General features: G+C 46.4%; 1 protein-coding gene across 1 annotated transcript in view; it reads right to left on the bottom strand.

Annotated features, from left to right (window-relative positions):
- The window catches only part of LOC119399469 (TBC1 domain family member 9-like), a 705668-nt gene that overhangs the window by 43554 nt on the left and 637112 nt on the right, over positions 1 to 25002 (bottom strand). Inside the window, 6 exon segments of the mRNA XM_049417714.1 lie at positions 1880 to 2015; positions 12580 to 12780; positions 14951 to 15059; positions 17039 to 17168; positions 18169 to 18212; positions 19915 to 20003. Of these exon segments, the coding sequence (XP_049273671.1) occupies positions 1880 to 2015; positions 12580 to 12780; positions 14951 to 15059; positions 17039 to 17168; positions 18169 to 18212; positions 19915 to 20003 (709 nt within the window).

Raw genomic sequence — 25002 nt, forward strand, 5'->3', positions numbered from 1 at the left:
GCAGTGCACTGTGCTTATTCTATAAGCACAGCCCATGCATGTGATATGTAATCAGCTGCCGTTCTTTATCAGCAATAGTGAGGCAGGTGTGCAGACATTTAGTGGTATTGTGGTGCACTTTCCACTTTGTTTATGACAGCGGCTGTTGCAAATCACCCATTGTTACTTTTGAAGCTATTAGCCACACACTCGCGTGTTCCTGCTCATACTGCTCCCAATACAGCATAGACTGCTTATAACGTAAGTCGCCAGAGTCGCGAATATCCGCACTATAACCAAATCAACATTTTTGAAAGGTTGCACGTGTGCAAAACATGATCAACAGGCAGGCGCGCGATTCCGACTATCGAGGCATGCGACTGGGACGCAAGTTTGCATCTGCTTACATTTGAAAATATTGAACGGTTAGCGTCCGTGGAGCTGCGGTGCCAACATAACGAACGCAGAAAAAATGCGCTGCAATGGGAAGTCGCCGCGGTAACATACTGCGCGTGCGCGATGTCGAAAACGGTGGCGACCGCAAAGCACCACTCGAGTGTTTCACACGCACGCCCGCGTTTTTGTTGAAGATGTAGGTCACCCCTCCTAAATGCAACAACTGCAAAATGTTTCACTGACTCGGCACCAAACCGCAACTTCTGTAGTCCGCGGCCGCCGACATGGCAGCTAGCGCTTGTTAGGCCTAGCGTGCGCGTTGCAACTTGGCATGCCGTCGCGAGAAGCTTGCCCTAGACAACACGGAGGTAGGGCGTAGAAGAGATCGCACTCGCGAGCCGAGGGCATCACACGTGAAACGAAGTTTCGGTTCGCGGTCAGGAGAACAGCCGTGGCAACTATCCTGAAAAATTCTTTCAAGCTTGTAAGTCTGCCTGTTGGTGGCAAAGGCGAAAACTCAATCGCGTCTCAAAGCATTGTTACTTGCGGGGGAATCGTGGTTGCATGCGTGATATCTGCGCTCTATGACGAAGCAACTATTTTCCTGACAGAGACGAACAGCGGTAACGCGCCCTTCATGCGGACGCGCACGCCCGTACGTAACAGAGTGCGCATGTCAAGCGACCGAAGAAAAGGGGGCAAAGGTTTCTCCGTCGGCCACGCAACCGCTCCCCCTCCTCACACCACGCACCCGCGCCGGGCAGCTGCCACCCACTGCCATCCCTTTTTTTTTTCTCCTCCTGCTCCTTGTTCATTCGTTCCGTGTCCCCTCCTCCTTCGTAACGAAGTCGCCGCTCTCTCCCCTGCCGGCGCATCTCCGCTGATAAGCACACTCGCTCCCTCGCATCTCTGAGAACGTTCCGGCAGCCGCATTATAACCGGTCTTTCGTCTCGGGGGGGGTCTGCACAATAAGCGGTATGCGTATACGTGGAGTTCTATGGGAGGGTAAACGGGAGTCAGAAAAAACCGCATTATAGCCGGTTCTGCACTGTAAGCGGTTACGTTATAAGTGGTCTGAGCTGTAGTACATGAGCAGTCAGCATTCAGCCACTGTCGGAACACGGTGGAATCGAAACCATGACCTTGCACACGGCAAAAGAATGTCAGTACTATCACTGCAATGGCCACTTCAACCCAAATAATGACATACAGTGATGGACAATTCAAGCACAAAAAGGTTAGGGCTAACTAGGATACCTTCTTTCCATTTTGTTTTCACCAGTACACTTACTGTTGGCATGATTTTGCCTTGTAATATTTGTGCGGGGCCCAAACAATCTTTAGCAACCCCATAATTACTGATGCAAGATTATGCTCTTCGGTTATCACTAGCAAAAGCTGTTCCACTTTGTAATTTCTTCTTTGTGCTTCATTTCACTATGATTGCACATCAGTTACAGAGCGACACGACACGGTGCCGATGCACTGAGCATCGCGACGCACCTTGGTCGATGAGTGCGCCGACCACCTTGGTGTTATAGTAGTCGGGGAGTAGCCGTTCACACAGGGCCACCAGGAGCCAGAAGGCCTCCTCTTCTGACGCGTACAGTAGCAGCACCGAAGCCACGATGTTCATTGCCTGTCAAGCGCAAGAGTGACCAGTGCAGAAAGATGAATAAATTAGGACCACTCAGTAGAACCCCTTCAAAATTGCAACACACACACAGAGCATATGGCTGTTGGTAACAATGACTTCCCTTTAAGTTTTTCCTGCCGCTAGCTCCTTGCAGTAAATAACCTTATTACACGTTTATCTCTGTCAAGTCTTCTTCGTATACTTTTCAACTGACGTTCTTACTTTGTTTTCTTGATGCAGCTGACTTCATTAACCCTTTCTGTAAATATCCCAAACTGAGTCCATAGAGCAATTTGCTGTAAACGCAGAAAACAAGCTTGACAACTCAGCCAAAGAAACTCATCCATTCGAATATTTTTTTAAGGGGGGACACTGGTCTTTCAAGATGTAAAATCATGAAAAAATCTGTTTTTTTTTAAAACAGCATTTTTATAACATAGAGGCATTGCCGCAAGTACTGACCAGGTTTCTTACACCTTGGATTGATATTTCGGCCACAGCATCAATTTATACCACAAAAACGGGCTATATTCTAAATGAGAAAAAAAGCACAAAAATGGAGCTCTTGATGCTATGAGGCTGTTGAATGATGTATGTTGCAGCAGTACTCATGCAGGTTATATCCCTGGTGGCTACTAATCATCTAACAAAAAATTTTAACATTTTGTGTTGCATGAGGTTCAATACTGGCATTATTTGCTTTTCTGCATTTTCTCAAAACCTGAGTTTTTGACGCTTTGCAACTTATCAGGAGCGGTCTTTCAGTAATCAAAGCACCTAGAATTGTAATTCTTGTTTCACTACTGAGCTACGCGAGTATTGCCCACAGGGGTAGCAGCAGATTTTTGTATTTCAGTTTTAACGTCTTTTTCATTGTCCATGCATTAAACAACTAACTAGCCACATCTTGAACAAAAAAGCTTTGATATGCTGTATAATTGTTAATAGTTTGCACATCAAAAAATTATTCCTACCCCTGTGAAGCTTATGTTTCCTAGTATCCGGCTATGTGCCTAAAGCAAGATTTCGATGAGTAGTTCTTGCTCCATTGTTCCCAGAAACAATGCTAATTAATTTTACTTAACTTTGGAACTAACGGACATATTTGAAAAATAATTGCATATATTTGAAATCAGCAAAGAAAACTAAACAAGGCTGTGCAGTTTCATTAAATTTGGTAAAGAGAATCTTGATGACTTTTAAACCCCCCTCCCCCCTTAATAGTTTTCGAATAGTTTTTGCGAACATTTCAAAGTATCAGCTGCGTGCAACAAAGCATAAAAGTGAAGCAAAAGTAAAGAGTCATATCCACAGGGATAGCATAGCCCTAAAATCAGAGAACTTACTACGTTAAAGTGGGCTGTGTCACACATGCCGTCATACTTTAATGGGCTCTGCTATATACAGTAGAACATACCTGATATGTCTTCGGAAAAAATGCAGCAAAACTTGTAGTACTATCCAAAAAATGTACGATCCAGAGCCACAAAAAAGTTGCAGTTTCACCTAAGAAAGTGTTCTGCTACAACATGAGGTAAGGCTTGTAGTTTTCAACAGAGCAAATTGCAGTAAACATCAGCTTAACTTACTAAAATGAGCTGTATTGCCTAAAGCACCCAATGGCATGTGTTGAATTCACCACTTTTCTTGGCCTGTGTAAAATCTGCATGTGGCCTTCAATACATAGCGCGCTGGGCACGTTGTGCTATGCCACGAGCACTTGTTCACGCGGCTTCCAAAATTTGCCATGCGGAAAGGTGTGCACATCATAGGTGTTGGCCCCGCACCAGGTGATCATATGACCATGCAACAGCACAACGTGCAGACCAAGCCAAGGTCACTGCATGAGTGGGCCATGCATAATATCCCCTTCAGCGGCGGCGTGTACAATTGTACACATCAAATGTAGAGGCTTGTCACTTCAACTGGCTTGAAATGCAGTGTGCACATCTGTAAGTGCTTCCTGAGCAGATAACTAGTGCTCATTCAACTTAATTGTGCTGCTTATTGCTGCAGAGGATCCATTTGCTGAAGATGCTACCATGTTTGACAAGCTGTTTGACGTGCCACGTTACGGGAAGCATACTAAAATGTCAATTTTTGTTTGCTCGAAATAGATGCAACCAAAAAGAAACTGTGCGTGCATTTTGAGCTTAATATTTCATTCTGTTTACGTGAAAAATGGAACATGACTGACTGCAGAGTAAAGAAATATTTAATGACATGCTAACTACAATTAATTACTGCAACTGGCACAAAACAACATATTACCTTGTTTTGTTTTTAGAATTATAATATAGAGCACCTTGGAATAATGGTGCATAAATTTGACACATCTGCAGACAGTCTACACTGAAACCTCACTACAGTAGAACCCCGCTGTTACGTTCCTCACTGCTGCGTTTTCCCGGCTGTTACGTCGTTTTCCGCCGGTCCCGGCATAGCTCCCATAGGATACAATGTATTGGGAACCCCGCTGTTACGTCGTAACTGTCGGACCGTTCCCGTATGATACGTCGCGAAGTGCGCTCGGAGCCGACCGAGTGACTACCAAAGAGAGCCGCCATGGTGCATTTTCACGCAGCTTGGCCTCGTTTGACCGTAATATTAGCCGCATGAGAGGCGCAAGCAACAGAATCTTTCAATTGATGCAAACAAAAAGCATGGCCTTCGAGATTCAAATTACAAAGATGGCGTCTATGACGTCACTGCTCGCGAAAGCAAGGCCTTCGAGATTGGCATTCACTTCTGCCATCGCGTTGGCGTAGACTCATCATCATCGTTATTTGTCGGAGAGCGGGAGGAGTTCGAGCTGGTTGGAGCTCGCACGGTCATGCGTGCGGTTCGCGGTCGGACTCGCCGCGCCGGTCGTGATTGCGTGTGCTTAGTTCTTTCATGCCTACAGCTGTTGGTGTTAAAAAAATCACATACGTTGATTACATTTCTGTGGATGAGGCCGTCCTAAGCTCCGCGTTTCTATCCATCGACTAGATCGCGGCTGAGCGCGCCAATTTTCGTGCTGCTCGTAAGAATTGAAATAAAATTCTGTACCACTAAATATTTTGCCGTTTTTCCTGTTTTTCGGCTCTTACGTTTCCCGTCTCTTACGTTTATTTCCTACGGTCCCTTCAAAAACGTATTAGCGGGGTTCTACTGTATAACAAACTCACATCTGCCACGAAAATAACTTCGTTATATCCAAAAATTCGTTATAAACATTTGTAACACTGTATCTAGGAAAGTACTATTCTTCATTTACTTTGTTATAACCGATAATTCGTTATATCCATGTTCGTTATATCGAGGTTAGAGTGCATTATAATTTGCGCCTGAAGGGGATATGCGTGCGGGTTGAAAGCCCTGTGCACCAGCATTTAAAACTCATTGGCGATATCTGTGTAGCCCCAACCACAAGTATGTCCTGCTTTTACTTGACCCTGGTGTTTCCTCGATGCCCTAACCCTAACTGTCAAGCAGATCAACGAAGATGCTCCAAACACAATAGATGACTAAACTGTGTTTGTGCCCGCGCCCTTCCTGGCAGTTGAGGTGGCGAACAAGAACAGCAGATAGCTCCTAACTCTTAGTAAAATCGGGTCTGCACGTCAGCTTGACAACAAAAGTAATGTTTTGCTTTGCAGCTGCCCTATGACTGACCTAGTAGTATGAGGTTACCTGATGTGATGCCCTAACTCATTTGGTCTGATCAGCGCCTCCTCTATTGTTCAGTGCCTGGGCGAACGCTCACCTCAGGCCGTCGAGCGCGCATTCAGTGTCCGCTCGCCGCTGCCGCGTGGTGGCACTGTGCAAGTAGACTACGGGAAGCTGGCGCTGAACGGCCGCGTGTATCATGAGGCTCACGAATTCGTGTTTGCATCCGAGTTTAATTGCATTTATGCTTCTTGCAAGCTTTCACAGGTACAGGGGGATGGAAAGAAACGCGAACCTAGCGGTGCGCTGTTTTCATCACGCTCTAACCGTGGTGGCAATAAAAAGATACTAAATTGTCTTTTATTGTGTCATGGATGACGTGTTTTTTTATCAATCACCCAGCCTATAACCACTTGAAAATAAATGCGAAACAGCAAAGAATGCAGATGCCGCATGTTCGCGTGTCTTTCCATTCCCGCTGTACGTATTCCGCAGGCAGACTGTCAGGCCGTGCTGCCGGTTCGATACTTGCGCTCGAGTTTGATACTATTCGCATTTTATTTTCTATTTCAGGCTATTGCAACCGCCCCAATGCCTTAGTATGTCATACTGTTGTGTTCCACTCTGCAAATGGAACTGAAAGAAATCACAATTGTCTTTTTTTTTATTTGCCTTTCTTGATAAAGAAAAGAAATCTCACAGGGTCCCTTATGCATTCATATAAGACGAATGAAAGGCAAAAGCCATCTTCTTCTTTTTCTTCCAGTCAATGTATTGAATATTCCCTGCCTCCCTCCGAGATATTTCTGCCCCTAACGTGGTTTTCTTACAGCCTCAAGGATCGGAGGCAGTGCAAGCTTTCTGCACATCTTTGGAGGTATTCACTGCCTCCGTGATCGGCCCATTTTGACCAAGCGAAGATGTAATATGACGACGTCACGTGATGTGACGTCACGATGATGTCACAAAATTTTATGACCTATGACGTCATATGATGGCGTCATCGCGTAATTAATTTTTGAATCACTCGTGCTGACGCCACCGATGGTCAATTTTCGAGCTTGATGAAGCATCTAAGGCTTTCGCCTTAATACATTGTTCGGCTGTCGTTCCATGAAAGAACACCAGAGGTAGCTTGCAGTAATTAGGCGGGATAATTGGTCTCCTAATAAATCTTCAAACTACACTAGAATATGCAGCCGTCGTTTACGACGCGAAGATTTCATATAATACAAGAAGCGGCGGCTTAAAAAGGATGCAGTAGCGTGACTATTTGCAGACTACCCTTCACGTTTGCAGCCCAAGGTAACAATTGAACCAAGCATTCCAAGTATCCCAAAACGTGACCGTGTTGCGTCCGAACCGTCAACGAATGCATGTAGTACACCAGTAGCAACGCTGCCTCGCGATCGCCACCATGTTCATGCAGCGCTGACATTAGGTCCCGAAGATGAATAATCGGAGCCCATGGACTGCTACCGGCGAAACAACCGACAATCATTATGTACAGTGTCACAATAAATGAGTGCACAAGGCTGAGCAGGCTGCCCCATGCGACAAAAGCGTCCAGGTCAACAGCCATTCGGCCACCATACTTTGCTCACCACCAAAAAGGGAAATGGAAGAGAAAAGAAAAATACCTGAGGAGCCAGATACTGAGGCTACAACAATCCGTCGACAAATACAAAGACGAGCTCAAGCAACTGACAACAGGCCACGCCATTTTTCACGCCTTTCACAGTGGCTCAAGTAGAATCGGCTCTACGACTTTATACTTGAACGACAGCGTCTGTTCACACACATCGGTCAGTGCTGCAGGAAGCGCGCGGCATATGTAGCTGTTTTTGTTTGTTTTTCATACCACCACGATTTAACTGGTTAAAGCTCTGAAATGGTGGAATCAATCGGCATAGCATTACGAAGGGAACGGGCGATCACGTATATCCCTGGAAGCAGTCTAGTGACATTTTATGCTATTTAGCGCATGAACTCCAGGCTTGCGTATACAGTCAACGTCCGATTTTTCGGACTCCCTAGGGACCGCAAAATAGTCCGAAAAATCAGGCAGTCCGAAAAAACGAATTCATGCTTTTTTATTCCGCTCAAGCGGTCAAACCGCCACAGCCACGTACTAAGTAGCTTCAATGCCTCCCAGTACAATTATCAGGCATTTTGGTGCGCGCCCAGGCTCTCGCAAATACATTCGGTACCTGCCGCGGACCGCGCTTAACTGCGTGCCGACCGCCACTTGCAAGTTTGCATCTCGTGATAAGCGCCGTTGATACCAGCAAAGCGCGGGATAGATTACGGCTCTGTCGCGTGGAGCGTCTGGAAACGATGACGCGGAACACAAAGACTGTGGCGGGAGAGCGGACTACTCGTCCGGCATTCCCCTATGCGTGTGCGCACGTAAACAGCATACGCACATCGCCGAATCTCCGACGATATGCGGCATTTGCTGCCGTGTGAAGCGGATCGTTTCTAGTTGTGTGCAGCACATCGCCAACTAAGCTGACGCCGTCACTGTACTGTTGCTGTATCGTACGCACGCATTTATCATGAAAGTGTATGTGATGCGCACTTTGTTCCTGACCGCACACGGGCGCGGCAATGGCGAGCTGGTTTCGTCCGTGAAGGCAACGCGTCTGTGCGGCGCACTTAGCGGTCTTGCACAAAGAGGCAGCATGAATGGCGGCGTGGCGCGTTTGGGTTCTCGCCTATTAAATGCCTGCAGTATGCATACAACTGCGCTAGGCCACATGCACTAGCGGGCAGTTAACTGAAGATGCTTATCGTAAGCGTTGTTAGCGATTAGGCCGTACTGGCGCGTTTGCCAGCTGCCGCCATCACGCCTCCGTGCATTTCCGCTGCTTATCCGTAAAGACATCGCTGCACGGCACCGTGATAGCGTCCCCTTTTAATTTCTGGTCTGCTTCACCCCATAACGCTTTGGCATTACGGCAAAGCTGACTTTCGGACTCTGCTACTGTCGCAAACAGATCGACTCGCGAAAGCGCTGGTTCAAACCTACGAGATGATAGACGCGGCAGAGGTGGGGGCTTCAAATGCCTTTCGGACCTGTAATTTGGGCAGAAAGTCTGAAAAATCGGACGCGGAAGAGTTTCAGCGTCCAAAATTTCAGACGTTCTAATACATTGACGTCTATGGGGCTGGTGACGGTGCCACGAAAGTGTCCGAATTTTCGAGCATGTCCGGAAAATCGGGTGTCCGAAAAATCGGCAGTTAACTGTAGTGTGCTACACCAGTAGACGGTAGCACGCATCGGGGAACTTTAAGCGCCCAAGCTTTCATTATTAGCTCCTGGCAAATGCTGCTCTCGAAAATAGACTTTCAGACAGTCAAAAACCGACCCTCAGTCAAGCGAACGTAACGGTGACAAAACAATTTTCCACGCATCACTGGCATGCGCTCTCTTGGTATCGGGCTAGCAGACGACGCGCGAGCGTGTCGATCAAATAGCCGCGAAAGACACATGCCTTCGAAATGGGCTGGTTGCCCAGAACGACAAGCGCTTCATGATTTAAACTTACAAGTTTTCATTATATACTTTAAACAATGCGAATACAGACGAAAACTGAACCATATAGCAGCTTCGAATGCAGGCACGGCATTCGTTTCCGCGAGCGACGACGCGTCGGCGGGTCTACTTCGGTGGCGGGGCCCGGCGGCTAAAAGCCGCACTAACGCCGACGGTTGGTTCCCATTGCGCTCCGCTCCTTCGCCCAGGCACAGAAAAATAGAGGAGGCGCTGGTCTGATATGATCTAATTAATGGTTTCACTAAATTTTGTGAAAACCGAATCCTCTTTCTTGCCGCAAAAAACATAGGACGCTTGCGCTCAGATTTCTGCACATTTGTCAGCGTTCAAACTTGCCTGTTTTTTAACAAGAGTCATTTCAGAGCTCACAATCAGAAACAGCAGGTTTAGAGAGATATTCAAAGCAGGCCTCGCTGGTGAGCATTCTCTCAAAAGTCACCTATAGGTGTGCTGGTGCAATGAGCCAGTAAAAGGGCCGTGCACATGTTAAACATTGCTAGACTGGTCGATTTCATATTTGCATTTTTCTTGTGCGACCATCATAGGCAATGTGGGCATGAACGGGAGAGCAATACCTTGAGATTTCGAACGGTACCAAGTTGGCAGTGCTATGCAGTCAGAAGGACAAGCGACACCTCCGTGAATTGCTGGGTTCATGCGTGATTTGCAACTGCTTTCTTGCCATAAACAGGTCAGTGCATCATCGGCTAAACCATTTTGATACATAGAATGGAGTGGAAATCACATATGCTGAAACGAATAGTTTCCATAAATTAGTTGGTTTTTTTTTTGCGATTTTCTGAATTCTAAGACCCATGTCCCTGCCTCCCCCCTGGAAGCTAATAATAATAAATGTTGGGGTTTAACGTCCCAAAACCACGATATGATTATGAAAGACGCCATCGCCATAGTGGAGGGCTCCGGAAGTTTCGACCACCTGGGGTTCTTTAATGTGCACTTAAATCTAAGCACACGAACCTCGAGCATTTTCGCCTGCATCCCCATAAGCTAATAGGGCGAGGATCGGCTGCTTGCATTTCTGCAAACGATGTGAACAAGTAAGGAGGTTTTCCAGCCAAATGCATTGACAAGGACAGAGGAAAAAAACACGACACACTGCTTTCTTCCTCCGTCCTTGTCAGTGCATTTTGCTGGAAACCCTCCTTATGATGTGCACCCAACTAGTGCAGGCAAGCACTATTCTCAATGCCAACAAAGCACACCTGTGGCGTCTTGCCTATATTCCTCGGTCTTTGTTGTTTTGCGCTACCTTCTTTTTATCCCGGAACTGTACCAGCCAGCCCATATGTCCACCTTGCAATGAAACACTGTGCTGTGTTGTCGTGTATACGCATAATCTTCCTTTTCTTCCTTTCTTGGCGCCATGTTTCTTTTTTGTGCCACATGCTACAATGGGCCTAATTAACTAGCTCATTATAACTCAAATCTCGTTATAACGAATACGGATATAACGAATTATCGGTTATAACAAAGTAAATGAAGGATAGTCTTGTCATAGCTACAGTGTTACAAATAAACGTTTATAACGAATTTTCGGATATAACGAGGTTATTTTCGTGGCAGATGCAACTTTGTTACTGTATATACTCCTGTAAGGGCCACACTTTTTTTTTCGCAATTTTTGCTTGGTGCGGCCCTTACATGAATCAGGCCGATGACAGCTCACCAAAGGTCTGTACTGTTTCCGCGACAGTAGCACAGTGTAAGAGAGTCGCAAATGACATTCCAGGAATGTTTTTATTCCGATTCCATTTCGCTATCGCTGTCCTCGTTCTCGGCAGAGCTCGCCTCGGCGTCGGCGTCCTCCCAGAGACATTCATCCTCAGCGCCGCTCATGCAGTTTGAAATTCCAGTCACCTTGAAGCTTTTCGCGACTGTTTCAAATGACATGGCACGACACGCACTCAAAATCCACGCACACACTTGTTGTAGCGATGCCCGCTTCAGCCGTCCTGTAGGGGTCTTCTCATGATGGCCTCCAGCCATCCATTCCGAGTAGCATCGGCGAAATTCCGATTTAAACGGACGATTAACGCAGACGTCGAGCGGCTGCAGCACACTCGTCAGTCCTCCAGGAATAACGGCCAAGTCCGTACGAGTCGTGGCGAGTCGGTTCTTCATGCGGTCCGTCAAGTGGCCCCTGAAACTGTCCAGAACAAGGAGGGCTTTCCGTTGTAACAGGCCTCCAGGTCTGTTTGCCCAGACGGTCTTTATCCAATCTACGACGAGTTCCTCGGACATCCAACCCTTTTCCTGGGCACGTACGATGATTCCCTGAGGGAACTTCTCTTTAGGGAGAGTCTTTCGCTTGAATACGACGTACGGCGGAAGTTTTCTGCCGTCTGCCGTGATGCACAGCATCACAGTGCATCTTTGACGTTCTGCGCCGGTCGTGCGCACAGACACACTTTTCGCACCTTTTAAATCCACTGTGGTGCTTTCTGGTGCATCGAACCACACAGGAGTCTGGTCCGCATTCCCAATTTGGGAGAGGTCGTACTCATGCTCCCTCCTGAGACCATTTACAAAGCGATGGAACTTAATCACATGGCTTTCGTACTCGCTTGGAAGCCTTTGACAAAGCGTTGTTCGGCGGCGGATGGAGAGCTGGTTACGGTTCATAAACCGCATAGCCCACCCCCGACTTGCCTTGAATTGTGCCTGGGGTATTTCCATGTGGCGAGCGATGGCCAGGGCTTTCACGCGGATCATGTCAGTTGAGACGGCGTAGCCGTCCCTTCGAGTGTCGATGACATATTTGATAAGTTCGCCTTCGAGTTCTGGGTAGTACTTGCACTTCTTTCCGCGAAATGCCTTTCGGCTCCTGTTGGTAGCGGCGAGGGCATCTTTCTGTTTCATCCAGTAACGCACGCGCTTCTCATCGACGTCAAATTTGCGTCCAGCTTTTCGCTTGCCGTGCTCCTCGGCATATTCAATCACTTGCAGTTTAAAGGCTGCAGTGAAAGATCTCAAGTGCCGGCCCATCGTCCCTCACCTGCGATGGCTCAAACAGGGCTCACTACTACAGACAAAGTGACACCGACAACACCGATCTGAAGAAACACTGGCAAGCTACCCACACCGCCCACACGAAGCCAACGATGCGCCACACAAAGCAATAATGGCGCCGTCGAGGTCGAGAGGTCGGCGGAAGCGGAAAAGCTGGCAGCGCCATCTAGCTGCAATTTAACTAACTACACTTTCCTGGCGGGACTTTTTGAATTTTTTTTTTGAAATTCCCCCTCCAAAGTAGGGGTGCGGCCCTTACACGAGGGCGGCCCTTACATGAGTATATACGGTATAATGAGGTTTGAGTGTAGTTTCAGCTGTGCATACCTGGCAGTAACCAATGGCCGGGTTGCGCCAGGCATAGGCGTTGAGAAGCCTCCGCAGGGCGTTGATGCCCTGCGGGCTCTGGAAGGCTGGGTGCTCGGGCAGTGAGCGGTGCAGGTCCCGCTCAATCTCCTCACTGGTGGCGTTGCGCTTGCCCATGCTCTCGGACACCGCTTTCCGGTAGTAGCCGGGATGGGTCTCCAACTGCAGCCAATAGAAGCATGGGCGTGCCGGAAAGGTTGCAGAAGCAATGACATATGTCCACACAACAAAAGGGGTGAGTTATTACAATGCACTGATTATAGTTAGCCGATCATTTACGAGATTCAACTACGAGGCCTTGCATCCCGAAACTGCCCGATATTTTCTAAAAACATGTGCCATAGCGAAGGGCTCCAGCTCAACACTGTAATACCCAATACAGTTGATCCCGGATATATCGAACTCGGATATATCAAATTACTGGCTATATCGAACAGTTGAGAAATCCCCTTGAATTTCAAATGCAAAAGTATGGGGCTGGTGTGCACGTATATCGAATTCCCGCACAGTGAAACATCTGCTATATCGAACACTGCCCCGCGCCGAAGCCCAGAAAGTGCATTTTTCCTAACAACTATTGATCATTTTTCGGCCGCGTTCTTGTAAGTTCCAATCCCTCGTCGCGCGCAGGTGACGAAATTGCGTTGCTCTAGTTCGTTGCGCAGCGCTTGTCAGTTCACCGGTACATTTGACGCGCGGTTCGCAGGTTTTAACGCATGGGCTAGTGTTTTTCAAAGAGGCTGATTGCCGAGGGCACCAAAATGAGAATTCGAAGTGACTTGGCAGCCTTGTAATGCTTGCATTCCCTTCCTTGTCTTTTCGCGCACAATGGCATGCGGGCCCGCAAAGCATGGCCTTCGAGACCCGCAACCTCGTGACGTATTTTTAGTGTTTTCGGTTTTAAAATGCGGATCTCAGAGGCTACGCTTTTTTTCGCATTTCTCGCCAAAGTAGCGGCTGCCGTCTGCAAAGCTACGAGTGCCATCGGTATCGCCAACATGTCGACGGTGGAGAAATGTTTTTTCGTGCAGCGTTGTCTCTTGCGGAAATGTGTACTTCGCGCTTTGTTCTTGATAAATCGTCATTCGGGAGTCGAACTAAGCATTGTCCCGCTCGTAGCGATAAAAATGATGACCGGTGCTTGGAACGACGTCAAGTAAAGCACCGTCGCGCACTGTTTCCTTACGGGCCTTGGTGCCAGGTGACGACTTCGGGCGCGTCATGACCGCTGACTACGGCGTACGGTGCGTCAGTGAATTTTGCGACTTAGCGTTTCCGGGCGCCGTATCGGACGGGAGCACAGCGGGTGATTTCATCGGTGAAGATAACGACGTAGTTTTCTTACTGCATCGATGCCGAGATCATAGCTGACGTTGCCGGTGCTGCGGAAATGGACCTGTGCGGTTTGAAGATGCCAGCCGCCGTTGCCACCGCTAAACCCTTTACCGTGCTACAGAGTTCGCATCAGCGTTCAGCGTCGATCACTGCTGTTGTGGCGGAAGGTGCTGAATTTGCTTATTTGGAAAGTTTCAATAATATTGACGATGATTTGATGAATTCACGGCGCGCAAGAAGCAAGACAAGTTGACAGACTTTTTTCGTGCGAAATAAAGTGCGCTAACTTGCAAAAGAAGTTCTCGCCTTGTTCTTTAGCATATGTGAGCGAATCGTCATGTTCGCGCTTTTTACGATTTCAGAAAACTGTGTCGTGGCCTGCAGTGCTTTAATTAAAGCCTTAAATACGCATATTTCGTATTTCGAATTATCAATATATCGAACTATTTCGCGGTCCCCTTCGAGTTCGATATATCCGGAATCGACTGTACATATGAAAACTAATATAGCAAATGTCAGTCTCACAAAATCCGCGATGTAACAGACATGTTAACTAAATCTAGAATGTGATGCATTTTTAACCTAGCTACAGCTAAACCTCAACATAACAAGGTTGGCAAAATCTGCCTTTTACATTGTTACACAGAAGCTTTGTTACATGCTTATTGAAACATTTATGTGAAGCACGCTGCTGACAGGAGGAGCAACAGAAGGAAAGACAGGGAGATTTTCTTTTACACAATAGGGGCCACAAGAGATGTACGAATTGGGCATTCCTAAAAGAACCAATTGCAACAGATAAAAAAGAACTTTTTCTTTAGTCAATCCCGATTATAAATAAGTTGCATCTGACATGAAAATGGCTTTGCTATATAAGAAAATTCGTTATAAACGTATATTCGCAACACTCTGATGATGACAAGACTATTCGTCGATAACTTTGCTATAACAGGTGATTCATTACATCCACGTTCGTTACATCGAGGTTTGACAGTACCTCGTGGATGGCCCCAGAGTACAGCATCCACAGCTCGCCCCTGAGGCTGTCTGGAATGCCCGCCAAGACCAGTTCCTGGGCCTTGCTGGTGCGGTACGTACACAGGCCCCTGGGCATTGGAGCGGCAAGATTGACAGCATTGGAAACAATGACCACAGCAATGTTGACAACAATAATGACGACTGCAGCAGCAGCAGAAGCAGCAGTCTATAGCACAGTCTATGGATTACAACAAAACCAACAGCATAAAAATCGGTCTAGCGATAGTCGTGCAATCCTTTTTACAAGCCAAGTGGCAGGCACAAAACACACTTTTGAGAAAATGGACAACAAAGTTTTGGTTGCAGTTGACCCTATGCTAAAGTGAGCCAGGACAGTACTAATAACTGGTGTCCTTGCCAGAAGGCAATCTTTTGGGCCTCTACTTCTTAATTTGGCGTGATTTAGGAAGTTTATTGCCCTCTATCATTTACCGCAGATGCTTTTGTGCAGCCCCTACAATGCTAGTGCACGAGGCTGCATGTAAACATTTGGACATGTTGGACTGTATCGCTACTTTGTGGCCACGGAACGTGTTGCCAGGCGGCCTAAATAGTGGTGTATTAGTTTGGTGAAGCTTTGCGATCACCCCCGTCAACTACTTACGCCTAAAAATTCATTTCCTTGTACAATAAACTGCACCTGCGCCGCAGAGACGACGCCTTGTCGTCAGTCCGAAGGTGACGGCGACTTCGCACCGAACTATACCGCAGACGTATTTTCTCACATTATTAACTTTTCTAAGTGAAACGAGAACGCTCTTCCGCTAGTGGGGACATTAGACGGCCGTTTTATCGAAACGGGACCAGGAACACGGGCGCACGAAGCTCGGGTCTCAGTGGCACGGCGCGAGAGCAATCGTCGGCAGACCGTCCGCGAAGTAAAGCCAGTAAAGCGGCACTCGCGCGTCATCTGATAGGTAGTAAGCGTTTTGATGATAAAGCGCCATGGTTTAAATCGCTGTCGCTTTATTACCGCCCCGGCAAGGGATGACACGACGTGCGGACAACCCAGCCGGTACGCCCCAATCTAATCACCGACTGGCTCGCCCGAACCATGCGATACTGTTCCCCGTTTTCCTCCGCAGGAAACTAAAGAGGCTTGCACTCTGTCTGCCGCACACGTGTCACCTTTCGAACAGCGGTGATTCATGTGCTTACGGCCGTGGAATGATAAAGCAGCGAGCACTCCGCTCGTAAACACAGCGGCCGTCGCTGTGGCAGCAACCAATAGAAAAGCGTATCTCAATGGTGTCGCGCACTCCGCCAATAAAAGCGCCGCATACATTACAAGGTTTGTGAGAATGCCCTCCGATTTTTTTGTTTGCGCTTTTTCTATGCGGTGATCGTAAGTGAGAAAGGCGAAAATGGAAAGGCGGAACTTTGAGCTTTGAAACGACGCCAATATGGTGGCGCTCGGTGGCAGGAAATATGAGATATGACGCCGCGAATTGCGCCGTTTTAGCGCGATTTTGGCCTTCTTTTCATCGACCTCACTTTCAAAATTACTTTTTTTCTGGCACTTAGAGTGCGTTTTCAGCGTAATCATTTAGATACTGCGTAAATAAGAGACAAGAGGTGCCAAAACAAGTCTTTTCCAAAAATTGATTTTTTTGGTTATTTTCGCGATTTGATCCCCGCGTCCCCCCTTAAAATTTGCCACAATTAGCCCATATAAACACATATAACACACTTTTACTAAAAAAAGAAAGAAAAACCTTAATTGGGATGCAGGCAGTATGTACTTGGAAGTGTGGCTTCGCTGCAGTGCGGACTTCAGCTGAACAGTAGATGGTTTCACAGCATAATAGTCAAACACTGTACCGAAACAACCTTTTCAAATGGGTTACATGCAGTAGAATAAGTCTATCAATTTGTTTTGGTCATTTCGAAATTTTGAAAATTTCAAATTTGTGCCAAAACGAATTTGCATACTACTGCGATATTCTTCGGAACATTCAATGCGCTCTAATATTCACAGGGGCCTACCGAAGAGCATAACAAGGGCAAAATTTCCGCAATCCTGGCTCTGAAACCAAACAGTGCGCACCGTCCATATTCTGCGAAGTGTTCCTCCCACTGTTTCTCTTTTTCAGTCTCGGCTTCCTGGGCCTCCTGTGAGCGGGGAAGCTCGAAGCGCGATGCCAGCGACGCTTCGGGCTCCCACGATGCTGACGAACCTGAGGGAGAATTTTTCAAAGCGGCAAATGAGAGCTGCAGAAATCTGCCAAGTGGAAAAACAACTTCATTCCCCCGAAAGCAGAGAGAGGCTGCAAACGAAAACCCAGGTAGTTATCATTCGTGCTATGCTCTCAGCTCCTGTGAGACCATAAGCACTTTATTTATGATGATTACACATATATAGCAGATTAACAAGCAACATAAATGTTTGTGGATCACAGTGACATTTCCAGTAACTTTGCTGAAAGAGTTAGCACAAAGTGCCAATTTTTTGTCGCACACTCACGTACGTCATTTACAATGATTACATAGCTAGATGTAGCAGAGACTGAGAACTGACAAGAAACTTAAAGTTTTAACATCACAGTGATATTATCAGTGTAGTCGCCTTTTGTCTGCTTCCCGAGCTAGTCTAAACAAGCTTGCTTTAAGTACACCTCAAGTATGATAAGTACCCCTATACAAGTACTCTGCAAGTTCTCCTGTACAAGTACTAGTATGACAAGTACCCCTTCAGATGACATCAAGTTGGATCTAAAAGTAGCCCAAGCTGAAGCTGACATCGGACACGACAAGGAAAGTTCTTCAGCGAGTGCAAATACGTGAAAGCATTTGTTCTATATATCTGCCCATTTAGCCACTAAAAGTATGCCTGCAAGAGTCTCATTACCCGAACAAACACTGTATTTTCAATCTTGTCACAAAGTCGTTACGTCATGACTAGTGTCTATGCAAACATATAAAATGCAGGATAAAGGCATTTTAAAGCAATCTCTAAATCATATCCTCTCCTGCATGAGGTCATTTGATCTCATGCCGAAAAGCTTTCAAATTTCACAACACACGCTAAAACTCTCCTTTGCCTCAACCGCACTTATCTGAACTTGCAACACATTCCATAACTTTAAGACTACCAGTTATTCACTCTATGCGTAACATGGCCTGCCAATCCAAATTATTTTTTCTTTTTGCAAGAAATCAAAGAAGCTGCGTACTCACTTGAAGAAGCGAGGGACGTACTGTCGTCCTCCAGACAAGGAATTCTAGAGATCGGGGAAAACAAAAACACACAAACTACAGCTGAACCCACTGATATCATGATCGCAATATTTCTGCAAAAACTTGCATTTTAAGACATGCGAAAAATTAATAATGCTAACGCTGGCATGAACAGCTGCAGTTTACAGTAACCCCATGATGGAAGGAAAGCGTAATTTTTATTGTCTTCACTTTTGTTGGTGATGCCATAACCACACCTACCTGCAAAATGAATTTGCACACAATAATAACAGCTAGTTTCTGCACTAACTAAATGAAATCAGGCATAGCAGCCATTTGCAAACAGCGCCTAGTTTTCTGTCAGTCTCAACGGCATAAGAAACGAAGAGACAAGAAACACCTGTCTTGCATGTTTTTTTCGTAGTTTACATGTTAATTTGGTGCTATAAATCTCTATTGGTGCCAGCCAACCCGATTTACTGTCTTTATGTGTCGTTTTGAAACTAAGCACAAACACTACCACATTTTGTTTTTTTTTTCAAGACCTTGTGGCATTCTTCACTATCAGAATAATTTAAGAGTGGTGTTTTGCATATGCACAAGAACAGAACATTCTAGCAGGTTAGAAGCACTAGATACTGTCAAATGCTAGCATTCTGCAAAGCGCCACTGAGCTGCATGGCTGTTCCTTTAACTGGTCAAGATGCCTAGTGTCAATACCATACATAGAGCACATTTCCTGTGTAATTGCCTGAAAGTTCATTCAGCAAACTTTGACGTTAACATCATATTTCTGGAATGTTGCAGAAACGTTGCCTCAATGTTTCGTATATTGAGCATGAAAAACGCGCCAAGATGGGACAACAAAAGAAGCACACATACACAGCGCTGACTAACAACTGAATGTATTATTGCTACAAGCAATAAATAGAAAAACATGTGACACCACAGAAACAGCAATGCAAAATGCCCCCCCTACCAGTTTTGTCATCAGCACACCTGCAGACAAACCCGATAGAACGCTGTTTTTCTAGCTCAGTATGTACCAGCTGGCCTGCCTACAATCAGTGTTTGAAATATCATCCGGAACGTTGCTGCAACATTATCTCTCGACGTTGCCTTCGTCATCAAGAATGATACTGTTAGCAGTGTTCAGGCAACATCACTCGCTGACATTTGTGCACATTCAGGCAATATTCCTTTAACATTCTGCATTACTTGAGGTTATAGCTATGCACCGGCCACGTGAAACTAAGGGCCCCAAGATAGTAATGAAGTTCCATTTTTTGTACCTTTTCAGGAAAAAGAAAAGTTTTAAAGGCAGAATGTCACTGCAAACCGTTATCAGCAATCAGCAATGGCGCAAACAGTGTAATCAATCTGTGATTGCCAAATAACGGCATAGTAATCGCTGACCAGTTGCATATGACTGCCCATGCAACCTTCCCCGCTACTCCAAAAATCTGTGCAAAGCAATCCCTGGCTTGTCTTGGAGGCCATGTCTCTCGCAGTTTAATTGGGGCGGGACAGCCCTGCAGCTAATACACTTTGATCCTGCTCAAATACTTGAGAACTTAAATGCGTGCACTCTTTCCACAACAGCCAGGTATGATGCGATTATCATCACAGTATGGCATTTTATAAAAGTATGAGAGAAACATAAGTGCAGCTTTATTATGTAGGGTAAGAAAGACTTAATGTACTAAAAGCAGAGAATCTTGTAATAACAATGAGGGTAAAACATACTCTTTCGGCTGGGGAATTTTCGCAAGCAGCTCAGATATCTTCTCGATGAGGAAGTCCCGCCCCTCGATTTGAGCAAACAGGAAGTTTACCTGCAGGGAATGAGCATGTTTTCACAAAACAGCATTAACCCCTTAAGGGCTTATGACGACCTAAGCTCGTTATGAGCAGTCGCCACTTTTTTGCTTATGACGACCACAGGTCGTCATGGGTCTTCCGCAATGTTCCAAGAGGCTCTTGACGAGCCCAGCTCGTCAAATGGTGCGTTTCTATTTACAACACAGATGGCAGCACTGGTTCTGTCATTGGTGCTTTTGTTGAATGAGCGTTTGTGCACTTCTTGGCGGGATGCGCGCCTTGTGTTTTCCTCGCGTCAGAGAGGTTTTTGACGAGCCCAGCTCGAGGAATGGTGCATAGTAATCTATTTACATCTATTTACACCATAGATGGCAGCATGGGTTCCGTCATTGGTGCTTTTGTTGAATGAGCGTTTGTGCAACAGTTGACAGAATGCGTGCGTTGTGTTTCCCGCGCGTTTTATAAACAAACATGGCCACATGTTGACGGAAATGGCAAAAACATCCGCAAGGAAACCAGGATCTGGTGCAGGTGGTGCGAGAAGGCTCTCTGCGCAGTGCCGTGCTTCGAACGCTATCACACTAAGTGAACTATCAAGGAATAGTGCATTTTGTGCGCAGCAATTCAATTCCAACCTTTACTTTCTAGAGTTGCAGAAATTTTTTGCAGAATACACCTCAAATGCCCTATGTAATATAGAGTAATACATGATGGAGCGAAGAATGGCCAATAAAACATTATTATCTGCCGAAAAAAAGTTTTCGCAAATAATTTTTTGTTTTGAACACATTACTGAAGCATTGCGCATCATAAAAAAATTTGGCAATTTTGGAACATATTTTTTTTTTGTTAAATGAGCCCTTAAGGGGTTAAGAGGGACAAGTGTGTCATCACAGCAGAGAAGATTTTAAGGCGCGAATAAGACACGGACGAAGAATAGGAACACACACACGGAGCGCCACTTCCAACATAGATTTATTTCGAAAGAGCACAGAACATATTTATACATCACGCGCACCGTTATCGTGCCTCAATGTGCAGGTGCATTCAAGTAGCGTAACTCTTTTGGCGATAATGAAATGGAGGCAATGCTGACGCATAGATCAACTGATTCGATTATTTTCTTAGCCTCAATAATTAGTCGTACTGATTTATCAGGACTTCGGCCGACTACCGCACAGGCGCTAAAGTTTGGAACGCAATGACAATCCCGGCAATGTATCGCGAGGTGACCCTCTCTTCGTCAGTGTCTTATTCGAGCCTTAAAACTTCAAATATGTTAAACCAACAAGCCCAGCCTGCCATTCTTACACAGCAGAGACATACGAGCAAACACACAGTGCTCTTTTTGCAAATGCTTAAAAAAATACTCGTTTACTGTTGCTCCACATTCAAATTTCTCAATTAAGTTTATATTTTCAGTTTGCCCTGTAGAGAAAAATGCATATGGCATCATTTGTTGCTCGTTTATTGGGAGGGAACTAAAAAAATCTACAACCTCATGTGCAGGTGCAAGCTGTTGCAGGAACGTGCTCCCCTGTTGTTGATTTTTGAGAATAAAAGAACGGTTAATGGACAAAGACGGGTAGTGGGTTCTGTCATGCATTACTTGAAATCAAGTTGTAAACTTACTAAAAAGTGTGAACGTGAAACGGAATTTTCAAACAGACAGCTAGCATGCAAAGTCATTTTTGCCACACCTGTCACATACACTATACAAGTTCCTCGAACAGTTCAGTTCTGAACTGAAAAAGTGAATGTCACTCTAGTTTCAGCTTGATGTTCTCACAACCCTGTGCATGTAGTCTCACAAGCACATATCAACATATCACTGGAAGATACAGCTGCTGACATTCAATATAATTTCGATGTGGATGTAAATCTGCAGGACGGAATACTGAGGCTGCTTTGCTTAGACAATGCTGAGGCGTTCTTCTGCGACTGTGGCAACCTTTTAATTGGTCTACATCTCTTCTGGCACTTGGATTTGTATGTTTCGGCCCTAAATAGTAGGCCTCCTAAGTTTTTTTATTTCTTCAGTAAACCTCTTCGGGCAAGGTTTTACAAACGGCAGGTAGCATACATGCGTGATACGCTTGGGGTCCCGGTTCATTCGCTGCTGTATATCCTTGCGCGCAGACCACATCGATGACTACGCAGCAATTCTTGCTGTAGCGGGAATTTGCGTCCAATGCTGATGTGGTGAGCTGGAAACCCGAAGTATGACATCGTTCCACGCAACACAGCTTTGCCGTCGGAAGACAGTGACATCCGATTGATGGCCTCCGGCCGGGAATCTTAGGCACGTGCCTGTAGGCTTGTGTTGCTGCACTGGCGGCCGAAATCAACAGCTATTCCTCGATATCTGCGCAGCGCATGCTGTTGTGCTCGTGACACGCGATCGAACACCTCCTCTCTGTTTTCTTTGCTCAGCTCGTGCTTTATCTGCCGCCGCTTTCGCCTGAAGGAGAAACGTTAGGAGCTAACAACTCAACGTCTTTGGAAAGTTTGCCGTGCTGAGAACTTGCAATGTCTGAGGATAGCGGGTCGTAAACTCGTAGCGTGAGTCGTAAGGCTGACGAGCCAATGTAGCCGAATTGGGACTTGCGCCTAGTAGCCAGACAAGAAGAGAAGCGTTTTTGAAAACGATAAGTTTATAAAAAGTATAGTTCGTATCGTTGTGCATAAAACACGTTTACATGAAAGCGACAGATGCGCATCGCGTTCATGTTAAAAATGGCAATTCGCTAGGAAGGCGCATTGCAGTAATACGTCAGACAGGGATGGTTTTGCGAGTCCCGGTCGAATCACAGGCCGTAAATCACGAGGAGAGTAACGGTGGCCTCCCGTCGTGCGAACTCCGGGCGTGCCTCTTTCGCTATAAGGTGTTCATATTAGCGCAAAGCAAAAAAACACACTCGAGAAGGAATTGGGAGGGAGCAGAAAGGTCAGGCGCTGAAACCTTTCTGCTTCCTCCCACTTCTCTCTGTAGTCTTTGTTCGCGCTAATATGTATCTCTTTGTATAGTGGTTCATTAAGGAGAAAAAGGTGGTAATTTTTGTCTCCCGTGCTTCAGACACGGCTAAGCGCATGTATCCCTCCGAAATCAATGAACTAGACCAGCAACAAGTCTTACTCGCTCGCTATAACCCGACACCACATGGCCGCTGCGGCGAAGAGAAAACGAGGGGTTCTGTAAACGGCGTCGCATCGCCTTTCCGAAACGCGCTTGCAAAGCCGATGCGCTACTGTCGCATTCATGTAAACGGGATTATAACCGGCTAGCTGGGGCGACTCCATTCATTCAAGAAGACGCCGACACGCCGTCTCCACAAAATGGTCTCCACGTTGTCCGAGTGTGGCCCAGTTCGTCTTCCCACGGTAGGGAAGTGTGCCTGCGTTGACAGTTTGCCGTAAACCGGCACGGCACGCACCTCGTTCACACGAATGCGACAACTGGCACATCACATCCATGTAAACGGGTGTAAAGCGCTGGGAAGGCGCATCGCACAAATGCGCCAGGCAGGTGTGGATTTCGAGGGGTAAGTCGACTCATGGACCACCTTACACAACTGAAGGGGAACGCCGGCCCCTCCTCGAGTCGGCTTCGAGTGCACCTCTCCGATACTACACGACAGCTGCGGGGGCAGAAAGCGAGGACTCTCGGGAGGGTTCATGCACTCCGTGTAAACGGCGGCGCATTGCTCTAGGAAAGGTGATGTGCTACCGCTGCATTCTGTCGCATTCGTGTAAACGCAGCTGGAACGTGGCACTGTTTCCCACGGCAATGCAGTCCTATTGAGTTAGTGGGGGAGACAAGGGTTTCCCAAAAGTCTGTAGGCTAACCAATCCTTTCCTGGGAAGAAGGGGTGCACTATGCATGAGGCAACACCACCAAGACTGGTGTAGTCTAGACCCCACAAGCAGGGGCGTAGCCAAGGGGGGGGGGGGGGGGTTGGGGGGGTTCAAACCCCCCCGAAATTTTTCAGTTTTGCTCGCGTATATAGGCATGCACACATACAAACGCACGCACGAACATACATAAAGTATGGTTGAACCCCCCCCCCCCCCCCGAAAAAAATTTCTGGCTACGCCCCTGCCCACGAGTACAGGAGATGGGGCATAACATCCACTGTGCTAGCCTGAAGCTGAGAGGCAGCATGGGGGGGGGGGGGGGGGGGATTGAACGAGGATGAGAGCAGGTAATAAAATGTGTGCTCCAGCACGAAAGCCGACAGTCTGTGCTTAGTAACGAGAGATGCTAGAGAACGGAACGCATTTCATTCGCATCCTCTGGTGTCCACTGTTCGTGTAGAGTGCTTCTTTTGAGCTTCTCGAGCGTGCGCTGTGCACTCTTAGAAAAAAAGTTAGTAAATGGTTAGTAAATGCTTGCATTTACTAGTTTCGAGCGTATTTTACTACCATCGCGAAATCTGTTTACTAGCCAGCAGTTAGTAAAGGTCGTAAAGTGCTGCCTTCACTAACCAGAAAGTTTACTTGGTGTTTTTAACTGAGTAACTACTAGCCACCCACATTGCCAGATCTTTCGTAGATGCGCAGTATACTTTGCCGTAATCGTGACGGTCTTTAGCAAAATTTAAACAATTTTTGTTTTATTGATTACCTTGGAATTAAAGTTTCGTGCTACGTGATGGCACGCATATAAGCAAATATAAGGGCACACGACAATGTGTAGAAAACATCAATTATTCTTCTAAATTCTATGATTGCCAACCAGTACACGGTGTGCTATCCCAAAATAGGAGCATAGTCTTCAAGCCGCTGCTAGAGTAGATATCGGCTACGTAAAAGTCTTGCTATTCTGTGTGTGCACTTGCGTGTGTTTTCTCATTCGTGATCAATTCATGCCTCTATGTATGTTGCTCTGTGTACCTACCACGGTAATTACACGAAGTAATTAGCGGCCATTCGTTAATGTACGAGGACAATTCCACTTCGTTTTTTTAGTCCTTTAGGTACTTTTGTAATAGACTCATCTTTATATGGCAATGC

Source organism: Rhipicephalus sanguineus, chromosome 7 (assembly GCF_013339695.2).
Source record: "Rhipicephalus sanguineus isolate Rsan-2018 chromosome 7, BIME_Rsan_1.4, whole genome shotgun sequence".
Lineage (NCBI taxonomy): Eukaryota > Metazoa > Arthropoda > Arachnida > Ixodida > Ixodidae > Rhipicephalus > Rhipicephalus sanguineus.